Source organism: Bactrocera neohumeralis, chromosome 4 (genome assembly GCF_024586455.1).
Source record: "Bactrocera neohumeralis isolate Rockhampton chromosome 4, APGP_CSIRO_Bneo_wtdbg2-racon-allhic-juicebox.fasta_v2, whole genome shotgun sequence".
NCBI lineage: Eukaryota > Metazoa > Arthropoda > Insecta > Diptera > Tephritidae > Bactrocera > Bactrocera neohumeralis.
The window spans coordinates 2,282,555-2,307,444 of record NC_065921.1 but is presented as its reverse complement, the minus strand read 5'-3'; the positions used below and the strand labels follow the sequence as shown (position 1 = coordinate 2,307,444).

The window sequence follows — 24,890 nt, the reverse complement described above, 5'->3', positions numbered from 1 at the left end:
CAAAAGTCACTGAGAAATACAAACAACAAATGCAAAAATAGATTTCAAGCAAAATAACCGTTATTCTCCATTTACTTAATAAACAACAAATGTGTCTGTGTGTGTGTGTGTGTGTGTGGATGTGAGCAAGTAAAAAAGCACGAACAAATGTTTTTATGTTTATGTGCTCACATAAAACAAACTATGCGCGTAAAACAACAAAATGGCGAAAAAACCATCAAGCGGCATATCTTGTAGATTTGCCCAAAACCTTGACGGTGCGCACTTGAGTAAAAGGGTGTTGTACAAAATCTATGTCATTCATAAAGTACGGTTGGAGTCAAGCGTGACAGAATCCATAAACGTACATACCATACATACAAGATGCACTCTGATTCTTGTAAGAATATTCACTCGATTGGGACAAAAGGCAAATTTCAAAGTATGTTTCGGCGATGAAACTGTTTCTTGAAAATCTAGCAAAAATCTCAAATATTATATTATTTGATAAATATATGGTGTCATATAATATCGGATTATATATATGTACATATTTGTATATATAGGGTGATCCATTTCGAGGGCCCCTACTTTTTTTTAAAGAAAAAACACAGAAACTTCAAGTTTAATGGGGATTCTTTATTATCAATCAAAAGAAAATTTTTGCCTTTTATTTTCTGAAGATCATCTCTTTCAAAAGTTGGCCGTGGCTACGTCTCAGATGGTTCATACATTGAGTCCAATTTTCGATGACTTGTTCGAGCATTTCGACTGGTAACTGACGAATGACACGCGTGATGTTTAGCTACAAGGCCTGAATTGAGCCGGGATTGTTCGAAAAGGCTTTCGACTTTACATATCCCTACAGGAAAAAGTCTAACGGTATGGTATCACACTATATTGGTGGCCAATCGATCGGCCCGAAACGTGAAATTATCTGCTCACCGAAATATTCTCTCAATAAATCCATTGATTGATGTGATGTGGGGGAAGTGGTGTCGTCTGGTTAAAACTTAAAGTCGCAGCAATCACGAGCTTCAGAGGTCAGTAGGGTAATCTTTTTTAAATTTTTTTGCTGCATTTTCTGTTCCCTTATACCCTTAGAATTAATGTAGTAACCCACTTTGCCATTGGAAGATTTCGAAAAAGGCCCAAAAATAATAATACCGCTCGACGTTCAGAGTGCACGCCTCAAACTTTAAGCGCGTTTTTCTCAAAACACACTTTCTTAAACTGGCGGACATGATTCCGGTCGAACTACTCAACCGATTTGCATAATTTTTTTTTAATATTCACAAAACGACTGGCAATCGTTAATAAATTTTTTTTTAATTTATTGACAATGTTATGACAAAACTTATGTTAAAAAACATGGGGAAAAATTAAAAAAAAACGTTAATTTATCAAAAAATGTTCATGATTTTAGTGGGGATGATAACCATTCACATACTTTTTAAGAATAATGTTTCAGATGAGCCAAACCTGATAAATCGTATCCACCGCTGAAAAAACGCATCTCATTCACCCAGCCATTTCCCCGACAGATGTTATCAAAAAATTCCGAAAAAATTTGTTTATATACTCCACGATATACCTCATGATATGTGAAAAAAGTTCTATTGTAGAATAAATATTTCTTTCAACAAAAAAAATGTCATAAAAACAGGCCAGATTACCCTACTGACTCCTTCAATTTCAGGTTCAAATAATCAATTATTATGGCGATTACGGTCACCATTGAAGGTTACGTTCTCGTCGTCATCATTTTTGAAGAAATAAGGTTCGATGGTTCCACCAACCCACAAACCATACCAAACCCATGGTTTTTCTAGATGAAATCGCAGCTCTTGAATTTCTTCATGGTGTTCTTTTTCCTAATTGCGGCAATTTTGATTGTTTACAGACCAAAAGCAAGAAATTGGCCTCATAGCTAAAAACAAATTTGGTTCGGAAACGTTGGATCTTCTTGGAACTTTTGAAGAGTCCACAGAGGGAAGCAATGTCGCTTGGGAATGTCGAGCGGCTTCAGTTCTTGCACAAGCTGTATTTTTAATGCTTTCAATTTGAAATCTCGACGTAAATGCGCCAAGTCATTTCATACCGAGTTGCAGCGAACGGCGCCGAATCGACTCTCCACGGTCTTCGTGTACACTCTCAGCTACGGATGCTATATTTTCTTCACAGCGTGCTGGACGTGATCTATTCAGTCGAATATTATTGGCCATAACTTCAGCGAAGAGCGCGAAACACATTTTTTACAGAAAGTGAATTTTCGTAATACGAGTAAAGTTGAACGATTTATAAACGTTGTTCGGGGGAAAGCCTTGCCATGATGAAATGCCAAACAATACTGAATAAAAATAATATGTATGTCAGCTTGACACGAATTACGCGTGATCTGTAAAAAGAGGCTACTGAAAAGTGATTTTTCGGTCTTAGGTCATTGAACTGACTTTTTATGTTTTATTTACTCAAAAGATCGGAAATATGTATACATGTAAATATACAGACACTTAAAATTTCAAAACACTTGATACAGTAGTTCTTAATTCCCATTAAAAATGTTGTTTTCGCAGTTTATTTTCTATTTATTAAAACAAATCGTGCATAACTGTCTTCCACTTAAATAGTGAGTAGTTTGCATTTACTTCTCTCACTTATGCATATACATACATACATCGAACGGTAAGGGTGTGAGTGCATGTAACAGTAATTAACGGAATATCATTCGAACTGACAGACTTCATCGGTTTTTATCGCATTTTCGAATCATTCCTTACGCTAGCACTAGTCTATTTGACAGCATTTCCTTGACTCGTGTGCGTCTGCAGCCTTCATTCGCGTTTTGCGTTGTCAACTCATATAGTCGAGCTCATATCAGTCAATATCAGCCCATATAAGTACATTTGTATATATGTATTTTGTGCATACATACATAAGTATGTGTTTTTGAAGAAAAATCCATGCCAGTGCAGCTCTCTCCCTCACTCCTACTCATGATATTTGCATGCAAGTGTATATTCACGCATACATACATACGCACAAACACTTGTATGTGGCTCGTTATGGAAAAATATGGACTTTTTCTTAGAGTTTTGACCGATTGTACACACTCAGCGTTTATGTCACTCAATTGCTTTTAATGACTGCTCAACTCTTGAATATTCGAGACATATCTAACGCAAAAAGCTAACTATATACATACATACGTATACATACATGTACAACGTGTATGTTTGTTTTTGTGTTTGTATTATTCGAGTTTTCCTAACTTTTAATGCACGTTTTAATAACTTTTCTATTTTTTCAACTGTGGCTTGTGGTTTGAGCTTTTCTCTTGCCAATGCAAAGAATTGGCCTTCAAAGACTTTCTCTTCCACTGAATGATTGAGCAGAATTAACCACTTTTTGTAGAATAATCTTTTAATTTCACGTAATGGTTACAAGTTGGACCAAAAGGAATTGAAAACAAGAAACAACCTTAACTTCGGTTGCACAGAAGCTATAATACCCTTCACAAATGCAAAAAGGTGACTAAAGACCTTGAATTTAAGCGGTCAGTTTCTTGGAAAGAAAAAAAATGTATGTATGCAAAATTTCGGATCAATATCTCAAAGACCTATTAATAAAGCTTTAATTCGGTTTATTGTGGTGAAATATTGTGAAACTCAAGCCCCTTTAGAATATATTGGTAGTCGAAAAAGTCTATTCATATTTTGTCAGTAGATGTCGTTGCATTCGTATATCTCCAGTGTAACCTATCACATTGTGACATACCATATAGTATTGGAAAGTTGAGATTTTAAGCTTCATAATTAAATTCCGGGAAGTTGATAGCTGTTCAAAAATGAAGAAATTCGCTATATTTTGAAATTTTCGTATAAAAAGGGAAGAATGCCACGTAAGCCACCAATGAAATTTGAGAAGTGTACGAAGACGACGCTGTATCACAACAATGGTTCGCTCGATGTGAAGGATGGTCACTCTGGTGGATCTTTCGTTTAAAAAAGTCGATGAAATTATGGCAAAGATTGACCAGGACCGTCACATAAGCAGCCATGACATCGCTAAGGAACTTAACATTCATCTTCAAACGGGTTTGAACCATTTAAAAAAGGGTGGCTACAAAAAGAAGCTCGATGTTTGGGTACCACATGAATTGTCTGTGAAAAATTCAATGGACAGAATTAACATCTGCGATTCTTTGCTGAAACGAAATGAAATCGAACCATTTCTGAAGCGAATGGTAACAGGAGACGAAAAATGAATCAAATACAACAATAATGTGCGAAAACCATCATGTTTCAAGCGTGGTGAAGCTCAACCAATGGTCGCAAAGCCAGACTTGACGCTTCAAAAGGTTATGCTGAGTGTTTGGTGGGATTGGAAAGGAATCATTCACTATGAGCTGCTCCAGCCTGGTCGAACGATTGATTCTACATTTTACAGTCAACAACTGATGAGATTGAAGCAAGCAATCGAAAAAACCGGCCAGAACTGATCAACTGAAAGGGCTTCGTCTTTCATCAGGAAAACGCTATACCACACACATATTTGATGACTCGGCAAAAACTGGGCGAGCTTGGCTGGGAAGTTTTGATGCATCCACCATATAGCCCTGAACTTGTACCATCGGACTACCATTTGTTTCGGTCAATGCAGAACCTTCTATTGGAGTTCAAGAGAAGCCTGTGAAAATTACTTGTCGAAGTTTTTCATCGAGAAACAAAGTTTTACACTGATGGAATAATGTCTCTAGCGGAAAAATGGTAAAAAGTGGTCGACCAAAATGGTACATTTTTGCTTCATGAAAGTTAATTATAAATATAAAAAAAAAATAAGTTGAAGTTTGATTAAAAATACGAAAATACTTTTTCGACAATCTAATGTTTCACTATTTGGGGCCACCAATTGGAGGTATTTATAGGTAATAAAAATCGTTAATGATTAAATTAGTCAACCATAATTATGGAGGAAGTTTGAGATCATGCATATCCAAATATCCACTTTATCTTATCTATATTGGGTGACCTTTCGGAGACGTTGGCAACAGAGTACCAATATTCCTTAGTCTTAATAGAGCTAAGAATTCCAAAAAAACAATATTTAAAGCAATACAGTTGATTGCAGGAATACCATAATATTCATACCAATATTTGAACTTAAATCAACCCCAAATACAAGCAAGAAGCGTTTTACTAACGAAAAGTGTTCGGAAAGCTTGTGTAGGGCAATTTCCGAAACTTAATGAGTAAGTTCTTGTCGGAATGTGTGAAAAGCACTTGGAAACTGTGAATTATTTGTTTACATGTCTCTTAAATTTTAAGCTAAAGCCAACAGGCGTTGCGTTGAAAACTGGACACTTTATGTCCGTCCTGGTTTGAGTAATTATTGAAATACTTAGCATTTCACTGATGTCATTTCGGAATAAAAACTGCCAGTCACGTCGCCACCCACCTGCGCGAGTAGTCTCTTAAGAACCGTTGGGGAAATCTTTTACCTGTTTTCACCTGTCCGCACACACACGAGTGGCACGTAAACATTGCTTAGTGCCCCAAAACATTTGCGTTAAGGTAATGCAGGACGCTTTGCGTGAGACACATGTACATGTGCGTGCGTATGTGGGTGCGTGGCGCCTTGACACTTGCTAGCTGTTGCACCTTTTAAGTGCAGAGCAAACGCCTCCGTGGAAATCGCACGACACAATGGCAGTCAAAAATAAAAATCCAATTACCGCTACACATGCTGAATCGGAATAGTAACATTGTGTTTCTAGCTAAACGAAGACGGAAACAACTCATTTGCGACCAGCCCTGACTCAGCAAAGCGGCGGCGGCGGCGGCGACTCCTCACTGACTTTTGTCCTTTCAGTTGTGCGAACACTCGGCTAGTTGGGCGCGCAGGCTCTTAAGGCTCGTGACAGGGGGCAGCGGTGTAGGCGACCTCTTTGTTGTCGTCTGTCGTTATATTCTTCGACCAATTCTTTCGCCATTCGCTTCGTGAGTTGCTAATCCTTTCGTCTCATTATGCATGTATGTCACGTGCCAGAAAACACAATCTGCCAAAACAACGGCGCAAAAGGCCAGCCAGCAGCTCCTGCAACAACGTATGACAACTTATACAAAATATATTTATAAACAACTGAAAGCATAAGCGTGTGTGTGTGTCGTGCATGTGCCGACTGGACCTCCGCTGCCAGCTGAATTGTCAATGGGTTTTCGTCGCCTGCCGCCTTGTCGCCTTGTCGGCACTCCCCGTTTGATTTTCACGAACGTGCAACGTCAATTCCGGCTGACATTTAAACTGTGATTCACATTTTTTCCGAAGTTTCCCTTTGTTGTTTGTCATTTTATGCGCTTCCCTAATTGCTGTTAAGTGCAGTGAAATTATTTATTACCAAGATACCGGCGCTGATGAAGGTGAACGGGATGGACTTCATTGCAAGAGTATTGAATTTTTTATTGCCACGCGAATATACGAACAACATACTCATCTGAAAATGAGAAAATGAGAAAATGAGAAGGGATAATGTCGACTCAATGAATTTAATTGAATGTAATGCGGGTTTAAAGAGTTTTAAAGTGCCTAACTACACACATCTACATATTAGAAGCTGTGAAGCCAAAATGCGTTAGCATTTATACAAAATGTAGTGAGCAGAGAGAACATAACCGCTTATTTCGTCAATAGATGTCTTTCCGCGAGCAGTTTTGGCTCAAATCACACAAAAAATAGGTCTTCGTCTCAGTGTTTTTACCCAGCAAGAATTCTGATGTTCTGAACTGATTTTTATTGTTTATTTTTATAAAATTATTATTTTTGGAGAAAAACAAATTTGTTTTTTTTTTTTTGTTTTTCTTTTTTCACATATCAAGTTTTGCTTAGTTTTCAATTCTTTTGACGCACCTTGTGTAATAGCGGAGAACTAATCAAAAACTCACACCACGAGCACAGCTAACATTCAACAGATGTCGCCGCAAGCGCTCGTAAGTGGCGGCACCAGAGAACGTAAATTATAAATAAATATAGTATAAATTTACGTTCTCTGGAAGATGTTTCCCTTTAGACAGACAAAAGAGAAGGCGTTGGAACACGGAGGAACTAATTTGAGTTGTTTTTCCGGGACGGAAGTCACACTCCATGCTTAATATTCAATTTGAAACACGAAAGTAAGATAAAAACTTAGTTACTTTATTTTCTAGAACAATGTTAACAGAAATTATACAAAATAAAAAATTTATACAAAAAATTGTTTAAGTGTCTTCGAATGACTATTGCTTTGGTTGTGGCTTTGTGAATACTTTAGCGACGAATTCGACGAAATCGCTGTAAAGAATATGTGGAACTTCCATTGCTGCAAAATGACCACCTTCTTTGTGGTATGTACTGTGCACAATATTTTTGAATTTCAACCCAAGCTCTGAATCCGTAAAATGCATCAAGTCGTGTATAAAACGTGCACAACCGGTAGGTACATTTATATGTGTCGAGTCCAAATTCATAACATGGAAAGCGAAATTGTAGCCCTCCGAGTACAAGCGCTGAGACGTAGTTATCGAGTTTGTAGTGTAATAAATCATGACAATATCTAAAAGCTCGTCTAAAGTGAAGCGTTTGGTGAGGCCACCATCCTCGAGTTGCTTGTATGCAGGATTGGTCCATGTGGAGAATTTCTCCAAGATGTATGCGGCCAAACCGACAGGATTCTGTGTGAGCGTTGTGCCAATTGTGTCTGGTTTGGATGCCTGAATAAGCAAGTATCCCGTTTCCTCCAAAACAAAGGTAAATTCTTTGCTGGATGGTCTAAAAAAAATTCTATTTTCTTCCTCAATAAAAAAGCTCGGGAACCAATTTCGCAATAACTTAAGAAGGTAAAGCATTGGATGATTGGTAGTGCACATATTTGAATGATAACCGAGCACATTCTGTGCCGATAAAGTAACGATGCTTGCACCGAGTAAAGAGCCCCAATCACCACCCTGTATTAGGAATTTCTCATGACCCAAACGCAACATCAAATTGCGCAACACCAACGACATCTGTGCGGGTCCAAAGTTTACTTTTGAGGCACCCTGCGAACGGAACAACGAATAAATATGTTTAATAAAGTCTTTGTCCACAGAGAAGGTGTATATCTACCTGCGACCAACCATAACCGGGCAAGCTGGGTGCTATCACTTCGAAGACATATTCACTCTTGGGGTTCGGTTTCGTCAGCAGCGGTATTAGCCTATAGAACTCGCGCACTGATCCTGGCCAGCCGTGGATCAATAACAGAGGTACCACCTTTTTACCTTCGATGGACTTGGGCTTCACATGAATGAAGTGTACTCGTAAACTGTAAATGAAGATAAAGAATATGCAAAAAGTGAATAAAAACGCAACTCCAAACCATCAAACTGAGTCCTTCGAAAATTAGAATCGGTCAACGTACTCTCTTAGTCTTCAATTTGTAGCAAGCGTTAAGTCCGATCTTATTAAACGGAATGTGGAGTATACATTATTTTCAAAGGATCTCTTAACCAAAAATTCCAACCAATCAACTCCACATATGATTACTTTATGTTCCAGTTATGATCCGGCCTGGTATTTCATCATATACGTACATCGCCATACTTCTTTAGATACTAGGAAAAAAATTGAAATAGTGGGCTTGGCCTCGCTCTCTAATAAGTTTAATGCATATATATCTCCTAAACCAGTATAGCTACAACAACCAAATTGTGCAAATACCTATTATGAGAACTCCTATCGACAATGTGAAAATGGATGAAATCGGAATGTAACCCCGCACAGTCCCCATGTAACAGTACTGTCAAAAACTACTAAAAGCGCAATTAATCAATTAGTAAATACGCCAGAGGCATTAAATTTTACCTCCATAATAGTACGAAAAGGCTTAATGGAAGCCGGTATGAAAATTCCTATGTGACATTGCGAAAATGGACGAAATCGGACTACAATCACGTCTACTTCTCACATACCAGAAATTCAAATTCCATTTGATTCTTCAATTTTCCAGTACACAAATCAAAAAGCAAACCAAAATTGTTCAAGCTTCTAAGTACCGAATATTACTTTTGACCTACAACATCGGCCAATTTAAGGGGTATACAATTGAAATGCAGAGACAATTTTATCCTGATAGAAATATCTGTGTGCACAAAAAATTGGTTGAATCGGGTCAATACTTCACATCCGTAACATCCTTATCATAAGTTTTCAGGAGAAGAAAAACACGGTTTTATAAAGTCTTATTTTAAAATTTCGTAGATATATGTATTTAATATAGTGTAGAGCATCATATTCAAAAAGAAACTTAACTTAAATTTTTAAGATAAGTTGTTTAGCATTTTGTGTGACGATATCTTACGTATAATGGTTTTCGTTTTTCTGAAAAATCTTATTACGAATTTGTCGGTCAGTGCATAAATTATATATGGTATATGCATATATAATATTGCTTGAATTCCGATCCGCTGGTTGACGTTTTACATCTTATAGTATATCGCTGGCGTTGATTCCTCTAAATTGCAAGAGTATAAAATGTTCGGTTGCACCTGAACTTAGCCCTACCTTTATTGTTTTATTTTATTGCATTTTTTTCCAAGATCATTTTTAAAATAATAGTTTTTACGATATACATATACAAGCTATAGCGGTTTTTAAGGTAACTTGCACATTTACATACATACTTACTTGTATTACTCTACGAGATTTCTCAAGTGGAATTTACTCACCCTTGAATCTGGGTTTCAAAGTGCGGGAACTGTTTGAGAAAGGCCTCGCGCTCACCCCACTTGGGCAGGTAAGTGTCGCGCCAGTATGCCACCACCTCTTTCAAGTAATTAGTATTGAAGCCGTATTGAAATCCAACACCTTCGAGGGGTTCGGTGAGCACCAGCGGTCGCGACAGCTGCGCTTTCAGATCTTCAATTAACTACAGCATTAAAAAATAGAAAAATAATAATAAAAAAAACAAAAATATATAGGTATATGTATATACATATATGAGAATTTACACATTGTTATACAACGAAATAAATATTGAAATTCAATTAGTTACCTCCTTTTTGGCGCTTATATCGAAATCTTTAATGGTAGTGTTCTCCTTGTATTTTTCGGCGCTGCCGGGTCCCCAATATTCCGCATCGTTCAGTTGGGGAATTGGCGCTGAACTTGTGAGTTCCTGATATTTATGCACACACAGACCTACGACAATCGCTAGGACCACGAATGTAATACGTAACAAGGTGCCCATTTCACTTTCGAATCAACACTGTGACACAACAGCCGATGAATGGGAGTATAATTGAAATTGGAAATATCCAAACTTATTTATATTATAAATATATTTGCAACAAAAAATATCAAAGATATTAAACCACACCGTCCAAAACCAGTCGAACACATCCAGCGCTGCGATGGAACTGATTGGTGAACACAACCGTATCGATATATATATTCGTTTTTATTGGGGGATTGTGCGATAGCAAAGTCGAATCGCGAAGTGGTTACGCCATAATAAACACATTTTATTACCGTCATTGATACATACAAACATACATACATACTCGTACATATGTATGATTTTATACCTATAACCTACATACCCTGGTAGAACAGTGACAGTTCCGTTACATAATGACGTGCCGGTAACGCGTGTCAATTTAATCGCCACACTTTTTAATCACTTTCTTAAGAGCGAATCAAAAAAGCTCCCAAACCTTCTGTATGCATGTGATTTTTTATCACCTTCTCGCTCACGTAGTTTCTGCTGTAATAAAACTATAATGTTGGAGTTATGTGTAGAAGATCACGAAAGTGAGGAAAGTTCTCTGATTGCCATTCACGTGGAATTGGCCAGAAATCTTTATTTTACATATGGCTCAAGCGGCTCACAACTTCCGGCCCAAAGTATGCTTTGAGTAGCGAAAGAACATCCGTTTGAAGATGAGCCAAAGTGAGAAGGTGAAACATCCCCCCAGGGTTACGCGCTATGTTTGGGACCAGCTACGTAAAAGACGCCCCCAATGAGAACTAAACAACAGCCTTGGGAGAGAAACCCCCCTTTTGATTACCGCCAACGATCCAAACGAGGGTTCAGGCAAGACGGCTCTTCGAGAAAATAATTTAAGCTGCAGAACTTAATCAACCAGGTAAAATCTTTTATAAAAGTGTACACCTGCTGGCGTATGTCGATGATATTGATGTCATTGGCCTCAACAACCGCGCCGTTTGTTCTGCTTTCCCCAGACTGTGTAAGGAAGCAAAGCAAATGGGTCTGGCAGTGAACGAGGGAAGGCCGACGAAATATCTTCTGTCATCAAACAAACAGTCGTTGTACTTGCGACTAGGCATTCAAGCTCCTTACGTACAGCTATAACCGAAACCATTGCTTTTGGGAAAATGCAAAAGAACAGCTGGTACGATGAGGAGTGCCGTATCGCAGTGGATAGAAGGCAGACTGCCAACCTCACAACGTTACGATCGACCATAACTCGTGCGGTATCTTATAGAGTTGAAGAGGAAAACGAGACCCATTCGTAGACAAAAGAAGGGAGAGGCCGAAATGCGTGAATATGAAGAGCTTGATAAGCTGAACGACATTTGTAATGCTCGAAAATTCTAAGAAAAGATGCGGCGACTAACAGAAAGTTTCAAGCGGAGTATACTCTTGTAGAGCCCCCAGAGGTGATCTATTTAATTAAGCATAGTACTAAAATTATGCAGGGAACACTTCTCCGGCTTGCTGTATGGCAGTGAAAGCATAACACCAAGAGAAGGCAAGCCCGATTCCCTAATCGATGACGATGGATCAGACGTTCCATTGCCCGACCCTGAAGAAATTCGAATAGCAATTACCGATCTGAAGAACAACAAAGCGGCGTTTGCCGATGGATTTCCGGCCGAGCTATTCAAATACGGCGGCTAAAAACGGATAAAGAGCATGCATCAGCTTCTTTTTAGAATATGGTCGGAAAGCATGCCCAACGATTGTAATTTAAGTGTGCTCTGTTCAATCCTTAAAAAGGTAGACCCCACAATGTGCACCAACTACCCTGGGTTGATTCTCCTCAACATCGCATATAAGATTATATCGAGGGTATTATGTGAAATATTAAAGCCCACCGCCAAAAAACTAATTGTACCTTATCAGTATGGCTTTAGGCCTGAAAAATCAACAACTGACCAGATATTCTCTATGACATAGTTCAGCGAATTAAAAGACAACGGTTACGCTGGATTGGTCATGTCGTCCGAATGGACGAAAACACTTCAGCTCTGAAAGTATTCGACGCAGTACCCGCCGGGGGGAGCAGAGGAAGAGGAAGACCTCAACTCCTTTGGAAAGAGCAAGTTGAGAAGGACATGGCTTCGCTTGGAATCTTGACTTGGCGCCACGTAGGGAAAAGAATCGTTGTCTGCGCCAGTAAAGTTGAAGAAGGGTGGTCGCTACATTTCACCTTACCATACCTTCAATGTTCTCAGATTAAAACAAGAAAGTAAGAAAAAGACTTAGGTGCTTTATTTTCTAGAAAAATATTAACAGAAATTATACTAAATAAAAAATTTATACAAAAAAAAATGTCTTCGAACGACTATTGCTTTGATTGTGGCTTGGTGAATACTTTAGCGACAAATTCGACGAAATCGCTGTAAAGAGTCTCTGGAACCTCCATTGCTGCAAAATGACCACCTTCTTTGTGGTATGTACTGTGCACAATATTTTTGAATTTCAATCCAAGCTCGAAGTCCGTCAAAGGTAAGAAGTCGTGAATAAAGCGTGCACAACCGGTAGGCACATTTATGTGCGTCGCGTCCAAATTTAAAGCAAAGTGAGCGATAGTGAATCCTTCCGAGTACAAGCGCTGAGACGTAGTTATCGAGTTTGTAGTGTAATAAATCATGACAATATCCAAAAGCTCGTCTAAAGTGAAGCGTTTGGTGAGGCCACCATTCTCGAGTTGCTTGTATGCAGGATTGGTCCATGTGGAGAATTTCTCTAAGATGTATGCGGCCAAACCAACAGGATTCTGTGAGAGCGTTGTGCCAATTGTGTCTGGTTTGGATGCTTGAATATGCATGTAGCCAGACTCCTCCAAATTAAGGATAAACTCTTTGTACAAAGGCTTTAAAAATATTCTATTTTCTTCCTTTATAAAGAAGCTCGGAAACCAATTTCGCAATAACTTATGAAGGGGAATCATTGGATGGTCAATAATAAAGCAAAAATTCGAATGATAACCGAGCACATTCTGTGGCGATAAAGTAACGATGTTTGCACCGAGTATAGCGCCCCAATCACCACCCTGTATTAGGAATTTCTCTTGACCCAAACGGAGCATCAAATTGCGCAACACTAACGACATCTGTGCGGGTCCAAAGTTTACTTTTGAGGCCCCCTGCGAACGAGACAAAATATGTTTAATAAAGTCTTTGTCTACAGAGAAGGTGTACATGTACCTACCTGAGACCAACCATAACCGGGCAAGCTGGGTGCTATCACTTCGAAGACATATTCACTCTTGGGGTTCGGTTTCGTCAGCAGCGGTATTAGCCTATAGAACTCGCGCACTGATCCTGGCCAGCCGTGGATCAATAACAGAGGTACCACCTTTTTACCTTCGATGGACTTGGGCTTCACATGAATAAAGTGTACTCGTAAACTGTAAATAAAGATAAAGAATATGCAAAAAGTGAATAGAAACGCAACTCCAAACCCTCAGCTGATGGAAATTTTCATTGAAATCGCAATACTGAGTCCTTCTAAGATTAGAATCGGTCAACGTACTCTCTTAGTCGGTATGTGTTTGTGCATTTTGCAGAATCTTCAGCTGCTCATTTATGTATTTTGGTGGTTCTAATATAATCATGTCCACGAAGATTCGTATGACGTAAAGATACTTATATACTATGTTGCTGTAGTTTATACTCATCATGAAGTTCGAGTTATGACCCGGTTTAGCATTTTGTTATATACGTAAATCGACATATTTCTTTAGATACATTTGTCTCGGGCTTATCAGCATTTAATAGTTAATAATGATAATAGTCGATAAATAAAATCGGGTCGATACTACCCCAACTCCTATATAGTATGGTACATAAAATGATTTTCGTTTTTTTGACAAACCTTATGTCGAATATGTCGGTCAGTGCATGAGATATAACTCAGTATATGTATAGATAAAACGTTTAAAACTATACTGGTTTTTAAGGTGACATAAACATTTACAAATACCCATACATACTTTTATTACTCTGTAAGATTTCTCAAGCGAAATTTACTCACCCTTGAATCTGTGTTTCAAAATGCGGGAACGAAATTTACTCACCCTTGAATCTGTGTTTAATTAGTATTGAAGCCGTATTGAAATCCAAACCTTGTGGGAACTGTTTGAGAAAGGATCTTCAATTAACTACAGCTCAAAACATTTTAAAAAAAACATATATTATATATATACATATATGAAATAAATATTAAAGAAATTCAATTAGTTACCTCCTTTTTGGCGCTTATATCGAAATCTTTAATGGTAGTGTTCTCCTTGTATTTTTCGGCGCTGCCGGGTCCCCAATATTCCGCATCGTTCAGTTGGGGAATTGGCGCTGAACTTGTGAGTTCCTGATATTTATGCACACACAGACCTACGACAATCGCTGGGACCACGAACGTAATCCGCAACAGGATGCCTAATGGGCCCATCTCACTTTCGAATCAACACTGTGACATAACAGCCGATGAATCCAAACTTATTTACCTTCCTTATTATTATAATTATGTTTACAACAATAAATACGATATGATATTACAACAGTCGAACGCATTAAGGGCTGCAAAGGAACTGATTGGTAAGTACAACCGTATCGAATAGCTGCCGCGCTAATTCTTAAGACATACATATGTATTTATACATATTTAGTGTATGCATTCGTTTTTATTGGGGGATTGTGCGATAGCAAAGTCGAATCGCGAAGAGGTAACATAATACACATATTTTCTTACCTTCCTTGATAAATACATACATACATACTTGTGCATATGATTGTATATGTAATCTATATACCCAGCGAGAACAGTGACGGTTCCGCCCCAGACTTGCCGGTAACGCGTGCCAGTTTAATTGTCACACTTTTTTTATCATTTTCTTAAGAGCGAATCAAAAACGCTCGCAAAACTTTTCTTTACATGTGATTTCTTATCACCTTCTCGTCCACAAACAAGTATTTTCTGCCTAATAGCCTTGACAGGCGGCAGTCTTAATCCGGATTAACTCATATCCAAATGTGTAGGTTAGAGAGCGGCAGCTATACGAGTTTGAAACTCCCGTAAACAGCTGATTGTAATTTTTATAATATTCTCAATGAAAATGGATGCAGTTGTTAGCCGACCAATTTTTACAAAACCTCTTTTTATTAATAAAACATATCAACACGTTATTTTTAAAGCTGCATAAAAACACAAATCGTCTTGTATTATTGTTGAAAATTTGAAAAACAGCTGTCCGTGTTGCTTGATTTCCATTCTCAATAGATTAAAATCGGCCATTTTTAACAAAGCTGCCAAGGAAAATGCAGCAATGCATGCAACTTACGGTCTTATACCCAGTTACCCTTGGGTGGCCAAAGAACATCCGTTTGAAGGTGAGCCAAAGTGAGAAGGTGAAACATGCCTCTACCCAGCTGGTTGATGTCCTCGTAAAAATAGAGGCTGACATCATTACCCCGGTGGATGACCGTCCGGGCAGAATACGCATCAAAGCGAAGTTCTTTGACATATCTCTGATTTTCTCCTACGCCTCTATGGAAGAGAAGGAAGATGTGATCAAAGATGCCTTCTTTGGGCGCTTGGAGCGCATGTATGAGAGCTGCCCCCACCAAGATGTTAAAATCGTGCTGGCGACTTTAACGCCAGGGTAGGAAAAGAAGGTATCATTAGCGCAACAGTCGGTAAATTCAGCCTCCCCGAGGATCTTCAAATGGATTGAGGCTGATTGATTTCGCCGGAGTTAAGGAATGTATTCCTTATAATAGTAACAAACATCAAAACAACCTTTTGTTTCAGTAAACAGAATGCAGAAACAACCTTGAGTTAGAACAATTGATGTGCACTGTCACTACAACAAATAATCCTAAACAAACAAGTATCAAAACAACATTGAGTTTGAATACCACAACCTTATCTTAGAACAAAGCAATTGTATCTAAGCAAGCAATATATATATAAACAAACCTAAACAAATAATATAATCTGTATCTTAACAAACTATCAACTAGTAATAAGTAAACATATTAGTTAGTATAAATAGAAGTAAGAACCATGTAATAAGTCAGTCTTAAGAGTATAAATAAAGAGTACACATTTCGGTGCAGCTCAAAATATATTCTTTTGACTCATTTTTACTTATGGTAAAAATTAACTCCGGGGCCCGAAATATGGTTATCTGTAGTACTAGATTTCACCAAACTACCTGGCTGTCTTCAGATCGAAAATAGATAATGAAAATAGATGTGATAAACGGAAGACACGTCTACAATGTTTTAGACGTGCGTACGCTTCGAGGTCCTAACACCGACTCTTGTTGCAGCCAAGATTCGTACCTTCTTCTGCGCAGCAAAGAACGCACGTCAACATACGAAAGGAAGGTTCTACGTCGAGAAGCTGCAATCACAACAGACAGCCGAATGATTTTCAACTCGACTTGCACACCTGCTCTCTGAGAGCACTCGTCAGCAGCTCGGTATAAGGAAACTGTCAGACGGCATTTCAAGCTCCTTACGTACAGCTACAACCGAAACCATTGCTTTTCGGAAAATGCAAAGGAACAGCTGGTACGATGAGGAGTGCCGTATCGCAGTGGAGAGAAAACAGACGATCGACTACAACTCGTCCGGGATGTGATAGATATCGAGAGTTGAAAAGGGAAACGAGTCCAATTTGCAGACAAAAGAAGAGAGAGGCCGAAATGCGTGAGTATGAGCTTGATATGCTGACCGACATTTGTAATGCTTGAAAATTCTACGAAAATATGCGGCGGCTAACAGAAAGTTTCAAGCGGAGTATACTCTTGTAGAACCTCCAGCGGTGATCTATTGAATAATGGCCAGAGCATACTAAAATTATGCAGGGAACACGTCTCTGGCTTGCTGTATGGCAGTGAAAGCATAACACCAGGATAAAATATAGCAGACGTTCCATTGCCAGTCCATGAAGAAATTCGAATAGCAATTACCCATCTGATGAACAACAAAGTACAAAGACCAGATAGAGAAGGACCTGGCTTCGCTTGGAATCTCCAATTGGCGCCACATTGTAAAAAGAAGAAACGACTGTAAGTAAAGAAGTAAAATAAAACTATATATAGTACTTTTTTCTCACATTTTCATAAAATTTCGGGCAAATCAACAAAGTTACTTTCAGAAAAGCGTAACGGTGCATTCCACATTAGTCTGGTGGGTAAACCACAGGCTTGCCATTACTTTTTATACTCTTGCAACCAGTTGCTACAGAGTATTATAGTTTTGTTCACCTAACGGTTGTACGTATCACCTAAACCTAATCGAGATAGATATAGGGGTTTGTATATATGTATAACTATATATGTATGTATATAAATGATCAGGTGACGTGAAATGCGGTTGACTGACTGTCTGTCCGTCCGTCCGTCCGTGCAAGCTGTAACTTAAGTAAAAATTGAGATATTTCAATGAAACATGATACGCGGGTTTCTTATTACAAAAAAATTCGATTCGTAGATGATGCCACGCCCACAAATCGCCATTAACCGAAAACCTGTAAAGTGCCATAACTAAGCACTAAATTAAGATATAAAGTTATAATTTGGTGAAATCCCATATCTCGGGACCACACCGACCGATTTCAATAAAATTTGGTATGTGTGTGAGTTCTTTTCATATTACTATGTCACATTGTGAAAATGAACGAAATCGGAAAATAACTACGCTTACTTCTCATATACCACAATTTTAAATTCCACTTGATTCTTTTACTTTTCAATACACAAATCAAGAAGCAATTAATATAACGGTATTAAAATTCGCTCTAATAATGCTTTTAAAGTATGCCACCTATTTTACACATAACAGTGTATCTTTGTGCCTAAAATAAATAAATTTGAGCGAAAATTTGACCTACCCCCATATAACTAATATGAGGATTTTTGAACATCCGGCTGATTTTACACTATGTGAATAGTTTTTTAGTAAGTGACATGTTAATAGTAATTGGGGAAGAATAGATAAAATCTGGTCGATACTACCCCAACTTCCATATACTACGTATAATGATTTTCGTTTTTCTAACAAACCTTATGTGTCTCAGGAGTTATATACAAAGACCTTTCCAAAGTAAACGGGACTTAAAAAAAATCAGAACAAATGGTTTTTTCGGCAAAATCAATTTATTTTATTTAAAATAATCTCCTTCTGCTTCAATAGAGTTTTTTGCATCGTCCAAAAGCTTGTCGAATGAGTGTTTTGGCTCGTTGGCCGGTATGGCCGCCAGTATGCCGGTGCAAGCCTTTTGAATGACCTCTACGTCTGCATAACGCTTTCGTTTCATGGGCAAACGCATTTTTCCGAAAAGGAAGAAATCGCACGGAGCCATATCAGGTGAATACGGGGAGTTGCTAATGGTTAAAACGTAATTTTTGTTCAAATAATGGGTCACAAGCGTCGATCGATGAGACGGTGCATTTTCGTGCAACAAACGCCAACTTTCATCTTTGCGATATTCGGGCCGAACACGTCGAATACGGCGCACCAAACGCCTCAAAATTCCAAGGTAGAATACCGCATCAACGTTTTGGCCGGATGGAACAAATTCTTTGTGGACAATACCCTTAGAATCATAAAAACAAATCAGCATTGTCTTCACGTTTGACTCCTCCATGCGCGAGTTTTTGGGCTTCGGCTTGTCCGGTGCCTTCCATTCAGCACTCTCTTGTATAGTATATGTACATATATATAGAATTGCTTGGATTTCAATTCTCAGGTTGACGATTTTCACCTAAAGTATATCCCTCGCTTTGATTCTTGTAAGTTGCAAGTGCATGATATGTTCGGTTCCACTCGAACTTAGCCCTTCCTTACTTGTTTTAAATAATTTACATCTTCGCAAAATTATTTCAAAAAATCATTGATGCTCCAAGGTTAAATATACAAATATATAATATGTAGTGAACAGAGACAACATAGCCACTTTTTTGGTCTTCATCATTCATTACAGCCTGAGAGGGAGAGTAAAACGTCATTGGGACCCACATCCGGAATCAATTCATACAAGTTCACGATAATTTCAGTGATTCGAAACGTGCTGGCTCAGTCCGCGGTACTTCCTTTCTAACGATATATCAAACACGCTCCTGTGATGTCTTTAGAGTGCCTGCTTCATTGCTAACTGCTTGCTTTGAGTTTCAGGTTCATCATTGTTCAATAAGCAGTTCGGAGTGTTTTTCCACTCGTTATTTAAGCAGGATCTTATCAGACGTGTAGGAGATCATTTGTATTTTTCAGTTTTAAAAAATTATAATTTTTGAAGAAAAACAATTTCTTTTGTTTTATTTTTTCACATATGAAGAAAACGCGTACAAAAGTATCTACAAACAATTTCACTCTATAATTTCAATGCTTCTCTTAGTTATCAATTTATTTGAGGCACCTCGTGTAATAGCAGAGAACTAATCATAAACACACACCAGAGAACGTTCTCTGGAAGATCCCTTCTTTTTAAACAGGAAAAACAGAAGATGTTAGAAAACGGAAGAACCAATTTTAGTTATCTTTCTGGGACTGGTATTTACAAGTCCACACTCCATGCTTAATATTGGTTGTAGGATTAATGTGTTTTGGGGGTGGTCGCTATTCTTATAAAACCCAAGGATGTGATCTAGTAAACGATTCCCAGAGCATACTAAAATTTTGGAGGGAACACTTCCCCACCCTGCTGAATGGAGCGGTCGTTTCATTGCCCGACCATGAAGAAGTTCGAAAAGCAATTACCCGTCTGAAGAACAAAACAACGGCGGCGAAGAACTAATAAGCTGTAACATCAGCTTCTTTGTAAAATATGGTCGGACGAAAGCATGCCCAACCATTGGAATTTAAGTGTGCTCTGCCCAATCCACAAAATGGGAAACCCCACAATGTGCGCACCCAACGTAGGATAAGCCTCCTCAATATCGCGTATAAGGTTCTATGAAGTGTATTATGTGAAAAATTAAAGCCCACCGTCAACAAACTGATTGAATCTTATCAGTGTGGCTTCAGGCCTGGAAAATCAACAACCGACCAGATATTCACCATGCGCCAAATCTTGGAAAAGACCCGTAAAAAGAGAATCGACATACACTATCTTTTCGTCGATTTCAAAGCTGCTTTTGACAGAACGAAAAGGAGCTGCCTTTATGCCGCGATGTCTGAATTTGGTATCCCCGCAAACCTAATACGGCTATGTAAGCTGAGATTGAGATCCGTCGGGATCGGGAAGGACCTCTCCGAGCAGTTCAATACCAAACGAGGTTTCAGGCAAGGCGACTCCCTATCGTGCGATTTCTTAAATCTGCTGCTGGAGAAATTTTCGTTGGCCACGGCGAATATCGCATTCGATGGAACGATGAGCTGTACGAGATATACGACGACATTGACATAGTTGAGCGAATTAAAAGACAGCGGCTACGATGGCTAGTTCATGTTGTCCAAATGTACGAAAACACTCCAGTTCTAAAAGCATTCGACGCAGTACCCGCCGGGCGAAGCAGAGGAAGAAGAAGACCTCCACTCTGTTGCAAAGAGAAGCTGGAGAAGGACATGGCTTCGCTTGGAATTTCGAATTGGCGCAACGTAGTGAAAAGAAGAAGGGACTGGCGTGCTGCTATTAACTCGGCAATTATCGCGTAAGCATTGTCTACGCCAGTAAAGTAGAAGAAGGGTGGTCGCTACATTTCACCTTACCATACCATCAATGTTCTCAGATTTAAACAGGAAAGTAAGAAAAAAGACTTAGGTACTTTATTTTCTAGAAAAATATTAACAGAAATTATACAAAATAAAAAATTTATACAAAAAATTGTTTAAATGTCTTCGAAAGACTATTGCTTTGGATGTGGCTTCTTGAATACTTTAGCGACAAATTCGACGAAATCGCTGTAAAGTGTCTGTGGAACCTCCATTGCTGCAAAATGACCACCTTCTTTGTGGTAGGTACTGTGCACAATATTTTTGAACCTCAATCCAAGCTCTGACTCCGTCGAATGCATCAAGTCGTGTATAAAACGTGCACAACCGGTAGGCACATTTATATGCGTCGCGTCCAAATTCAAAGCTAATTGAGCGAAATTGAGCCCTTCCGAGTACAAGCGCTGAGACGTAGTTATCGAGTTTGTAGTGTAATAAATCATAATATTGTCCAAAAGCTCGTCCAAAGTGAAGCGTTTGGTGAGGCCACCATCCTCGAGTTGCTTGTATGCAGGATTGGTCCATGTGGAGAATTTCTCCAAGATGTATGCGGCCAAACCGACAGGATTCTGTGTGAGCGTTGTGCCAATTGTGTCTGGTTTGGATGCCTGAATATGCATGTAGCCAGACTCCTCCAAAATATAGCTTAACTCTTTGCCAAAGGGTTTAAAGAAAATACTATTTTCTTCCTTTATAAAGAAGCTCGGGAACCAATTTCGCAATAACTTGTAAAGGTGAATCATTGCATGATTGGTAGTGCACATATTTGAATGATAACCGAGCACATTCTGAGGCGATAAAGTAACGATGTTTGCACCGAGTATTGAGCCCCAATCACCACCCTGTATTAAGAATTTCTCATGACCCAAACGCAGCATCAAATTACGCAACACTAACGACATCTGTGCGGGTCCAAAGTTTACTTTTGAGGCACCCTGCGAACGGAACAACGAATAAATATGTTTAATAAAGTCTTTGTCTACAGAGAAGGTGTATATGTACCTACCTGCGACCAACCATAACCGGGCAAGCTGGGTGCTATCACTTCGAAGACATATTCACTCTTGGGGTTCGGTTTCGTCAGCAGCGGTATTAGCCTATAGAACTCGCGCACTGATCCTGGCCAGCCGTGGATCAATAACAGAGGTACCACCTTTTTACCTTCGATGGACTTGGGCTTCACATGAATAAAGTGTACTCGTAAACTGTAAATAAAGATAAAGAATATGCAAAAAGTGAATAAAAACGCAACTCCAAACCATCAGCTGATGGAAATTTTCATTGAAAACGCAATACAGAGTCTTTCTAAAATTAGAATCGGTCAACGTACTCCCTTAGTCGGTATGTGTTTATGTATTTTGCAGAATCTTCAGCTGCTCATTTGTGTAAGTATATATGTACATAGTACATATGTGAACTATGGTAGTTCGGAAAATCAGACGAAGTTCTGTTCTTTAGGTTGATACTACCTTATTCACTAACTAATTGAATTAGAAATATGTAATGGTTGATAAATTCCGGACTTTGGACAAATTTGCAGCTTTTGCTACAAACAAATATTAAATAAAAATGCCATAGAATACTGCTTTATGGTGGGAGCCAAATAAAAGTACAGAGCCAAAATTAAGCAATTTACATTAATCAATATCCACGAAGATTTGTATGACGTGAAGATACTTATGGAAATACTATGCAGTTGTAGTTTACACTCTTCATGAAGTTCGAGTTATGACCCGGCCATATATGTACGTATGTACATCGACATATTTCCTTAGGTACATATGGGCTTATCAGTATTTCATATGGTCGTGAGTGCTAAATATTTGTTCTGCTCGATTCAAAGTCTTAAAGCTCGTATTGCAACAATAATAATTTTGATTAAACAAATCCTCACGAGAACTTGCAAACAGGAGTTCTGTTGCTACAGAGTATAATAGCTTTGTTAATAATATAATAATATTAATATCGGACCACTGCCACGGGGCGTGGCCCCGCAATTATTATAAACACCTCTACCGACAGTGTGAAAATTGATGAAATCGGAATGTAACTCAGCACACTCCCCATATAACGGTCCTGTCGTACTATTACATTAAATTTTACCTACGAGATTATATAGGAAGGCTTTATGGAAGACGGTGTGAAAATTGGACGATGGGCGTGGCACCGCTCACCTTTTGGTGAAATTACATATCTCGGGACCCGACTGACCGATTTCGACTAAATTTAGTACGTGGCATTATTTTCGCATTTCTATGTGACAGTCCGGCCGAAATCGGACTACAAGGTATTGCATTCGCGTTGATTCTTCTAAGCTGGAAGAGTATAAAATGTTCGCTTGCACCAGACCTTAACCATTTCTAACTTGTTTTATTTTATTGGCTTGTTTTTCCATGATCATTTGTAAATAATAGTTTTTACGATATACATACATATACAAGCTATACCGCTATACTCACCCTTGAATCTGTGTTTCGAAATGCGGGAACTGTTTGAGAAAGGCCTCGCGCTCACCCCACTTGGGCAGGTAAGTGTCGCGCCAGTATGCCACCACCTCTTTCAAGTACTTAGAATTGAAGCCGTATTGGAATCCAACACCTTCGAGGGGTACGGTGAGCACCAGCGGTCGCGACAGCTGCGTTTTCAGATCTTCAATTAACTATAGAATTAAAAAATAGAAAAAACATTCAAATTATTATTGTTTTGCTTTGATTACTGCTATTACTCTCCGATATATATATTATATGTAGGTATGTTTATGGGTGAACGTATATTCAATTTTGAATAGCTTGATATTTATCTACAAGTATGCATGAACCTACATACATATGTATGTAGTATATTAGTGTATAGGTACTTATGTGAGAATGACTGGCAATTCGGCAAGCTGACTGCTAACAATTTATAATATATTCAGAGGTACAGATATACATAAATATTTATAATTAACACATTTATATATAACGAAATAAATATTAAAGTTCAATTAGTTACCTCCGGTTTGGCGCTTATATCGAAAGCTTTAATGGCAGTGTTCTCCTTATATTTAGCGGCGCTGCCGGGTCCCCAATATTCCGCATCGTTCAGCTGGGGAATTGGCGCTGAGCTTGTGAGTTCCTGATATTTATGCACACACAGACCTACGACAATTGCTAGGACCACGAATGTAATACGTAACAAGGTGCCCATTTCACTTTCGAATCAACAATGCGACACAACAGCCGATGGATGGGTGTATAATTGTAATTGGAAATATCCAAACTTGTTTGTTATTATAAATATATAATGTGTATAACAATAAATGCCAAAGTGATACTAAACAACACCGTATAAAACCAGCCGAACGCATCCAACGCTGCGATGGAACTGATTGGAGAGCACAACCGTATCGAATAACACATGCATGCATACATATGTAGTGTTTATAATCGTTTTTATTCGGGGATTGTGCGATAGCAAAGTCGAATCGCGCAGCGGTTGTGCGATTATAAACATATTTTCTTACTTTCGTTGATACATATGTACATACATTCGCGTACATATGATTGGATATGTATGTATGTATGTATAGATGATAACTTATATAATATACTAATAGTCACAATTAGTAACCACTGGTAGATCTGAAAACAAAGTAGACACCAGAGGCCCCATATCTATAAAATATACATATGTATGTACATATATTTACATGATCGGTGGAGTCGATTTAGCCATATCTAGGCCCTTTTTAATTTAAGAAGCTGCTCATTTGTCAGAACTGAGCTTACCAAACCCCTTTAGTATATAACAACCATACAAACTGACCCATTTTTTATTTGACAAGTAAAAATACCAGTTACTTATATGGAAAAACACGGTAAGTTGACTAGTTGCACTTGCAGTTCTCAACGGTTGTATGGTGGTTCAGAAGTAGTTAATTCCGCTATAGG

The 24,890-nt window shown here is 38.5% G+C and overlaps 2 protein-coding genes across 3 annotated transcripts; both read right to left on the bottom strand.

Moving 5' to 3' along the window:
- Window positions 1-7,149: 7,149 nt before the first annotated feature.
- LOC126756352 (juvenile hormone epoxide hydrolase 1-like) lies at window positions 7,150-24,212 on the bottom strand. Its single transcript, XM_050469353.1, has 5 exons — window positions 24,140-24,212; window positions 10,046-10,232; window positions 9,720-9,919; window positions 8,119-8,317; window positions 7,150-8,051 (listed from the first exon to the last, which is right to left on the bottom strand). The coding sequence occupies exons 1-5, from the start codon at window positions 24,145-24,147 to the stop codon at window positions 7,251-7,253; spliced, it is 1,395 nt and encodes a 464-aa protein (XP_050325310.1). The 5' UTR covers window positions 24,148-24,212; the 3' UTR covers window positions 7,150-7,250.
- Window positions 12,492-24,147, bottom strand: LOC126756350 (juvenile hormone epoxide hydrolase 2-like). Of its 2 annotated transcripts, none has more exons than XM_050469350.1 (4): window positions 23,953-24,147; window positions 23,418-23,617; window positions 13,451-13,649; window positions 12,492-13,385 (listed from the first exon to the last, which is right to left on the bottom strand). In XM_050469350.1, exons 1-4 carry the CDS (start codon window positions 24,145-24,147, stop codon window positions 12,582-12,584), a joined length of 1,398 nt encoding a protein of 465 aa, XP_050325307.1. In that variant the 3' UTR covers window positions 12,492-12,581. The 2 variants fall into 2 exon arrangements, with proteins under 2 accessions (XP_050325307.1, XP_050325308.1); XM_050469351.1 differs by lacking the exons at window positions 12,492-13,385; window positions 13,451-13,649 and adding exons at window positions 20,991-21,893; window positions 21,965-22,163.
- Window positions 24,213-24,890: the final 678 nt, after the last annotated feature.

Bases quoted from the DNA above. Each gene is read 5' to 3' on its own strand.
- LOC126756350 (XM_050469350.1), bottom strand. From the start codon at position 24,147: ATGGGCACCTTGTTACGTATTACATTCGTGGTCCTAGCAATTGTCGTA. The intron at 23,618-23,952 runs GTAACTAATTGA...TTAATTCTATAG, and splicing joins ATATAAGCGCCAAACCGGAG to TTAATTGAAGATCTGAAAAC. The intron at 13,650-23,417 runs GTGAGTATAGCG...CTTTATTTACAG, and splicing joins TTCGAAACACAGATTCAAGG to TTTACGAGTACACTTTATTC.
- LOC126756352 (XM_050469353.1), bottom strand. The intron at 8,318-9,719 runs GTGAGTAAATTC...CTTCATTTACAG, and splicing joins TTTGAAACCCAGATTCAAGG to TTTACGAGTACACTTCATTC. The intron at 8,052-8,118 runs GTAGATATACAC...TTCCGTTCGCAG, and splicing joins CCGGTTATGGTTGGTCGCAG to GGTGCCTCAAAAGTAAACTT.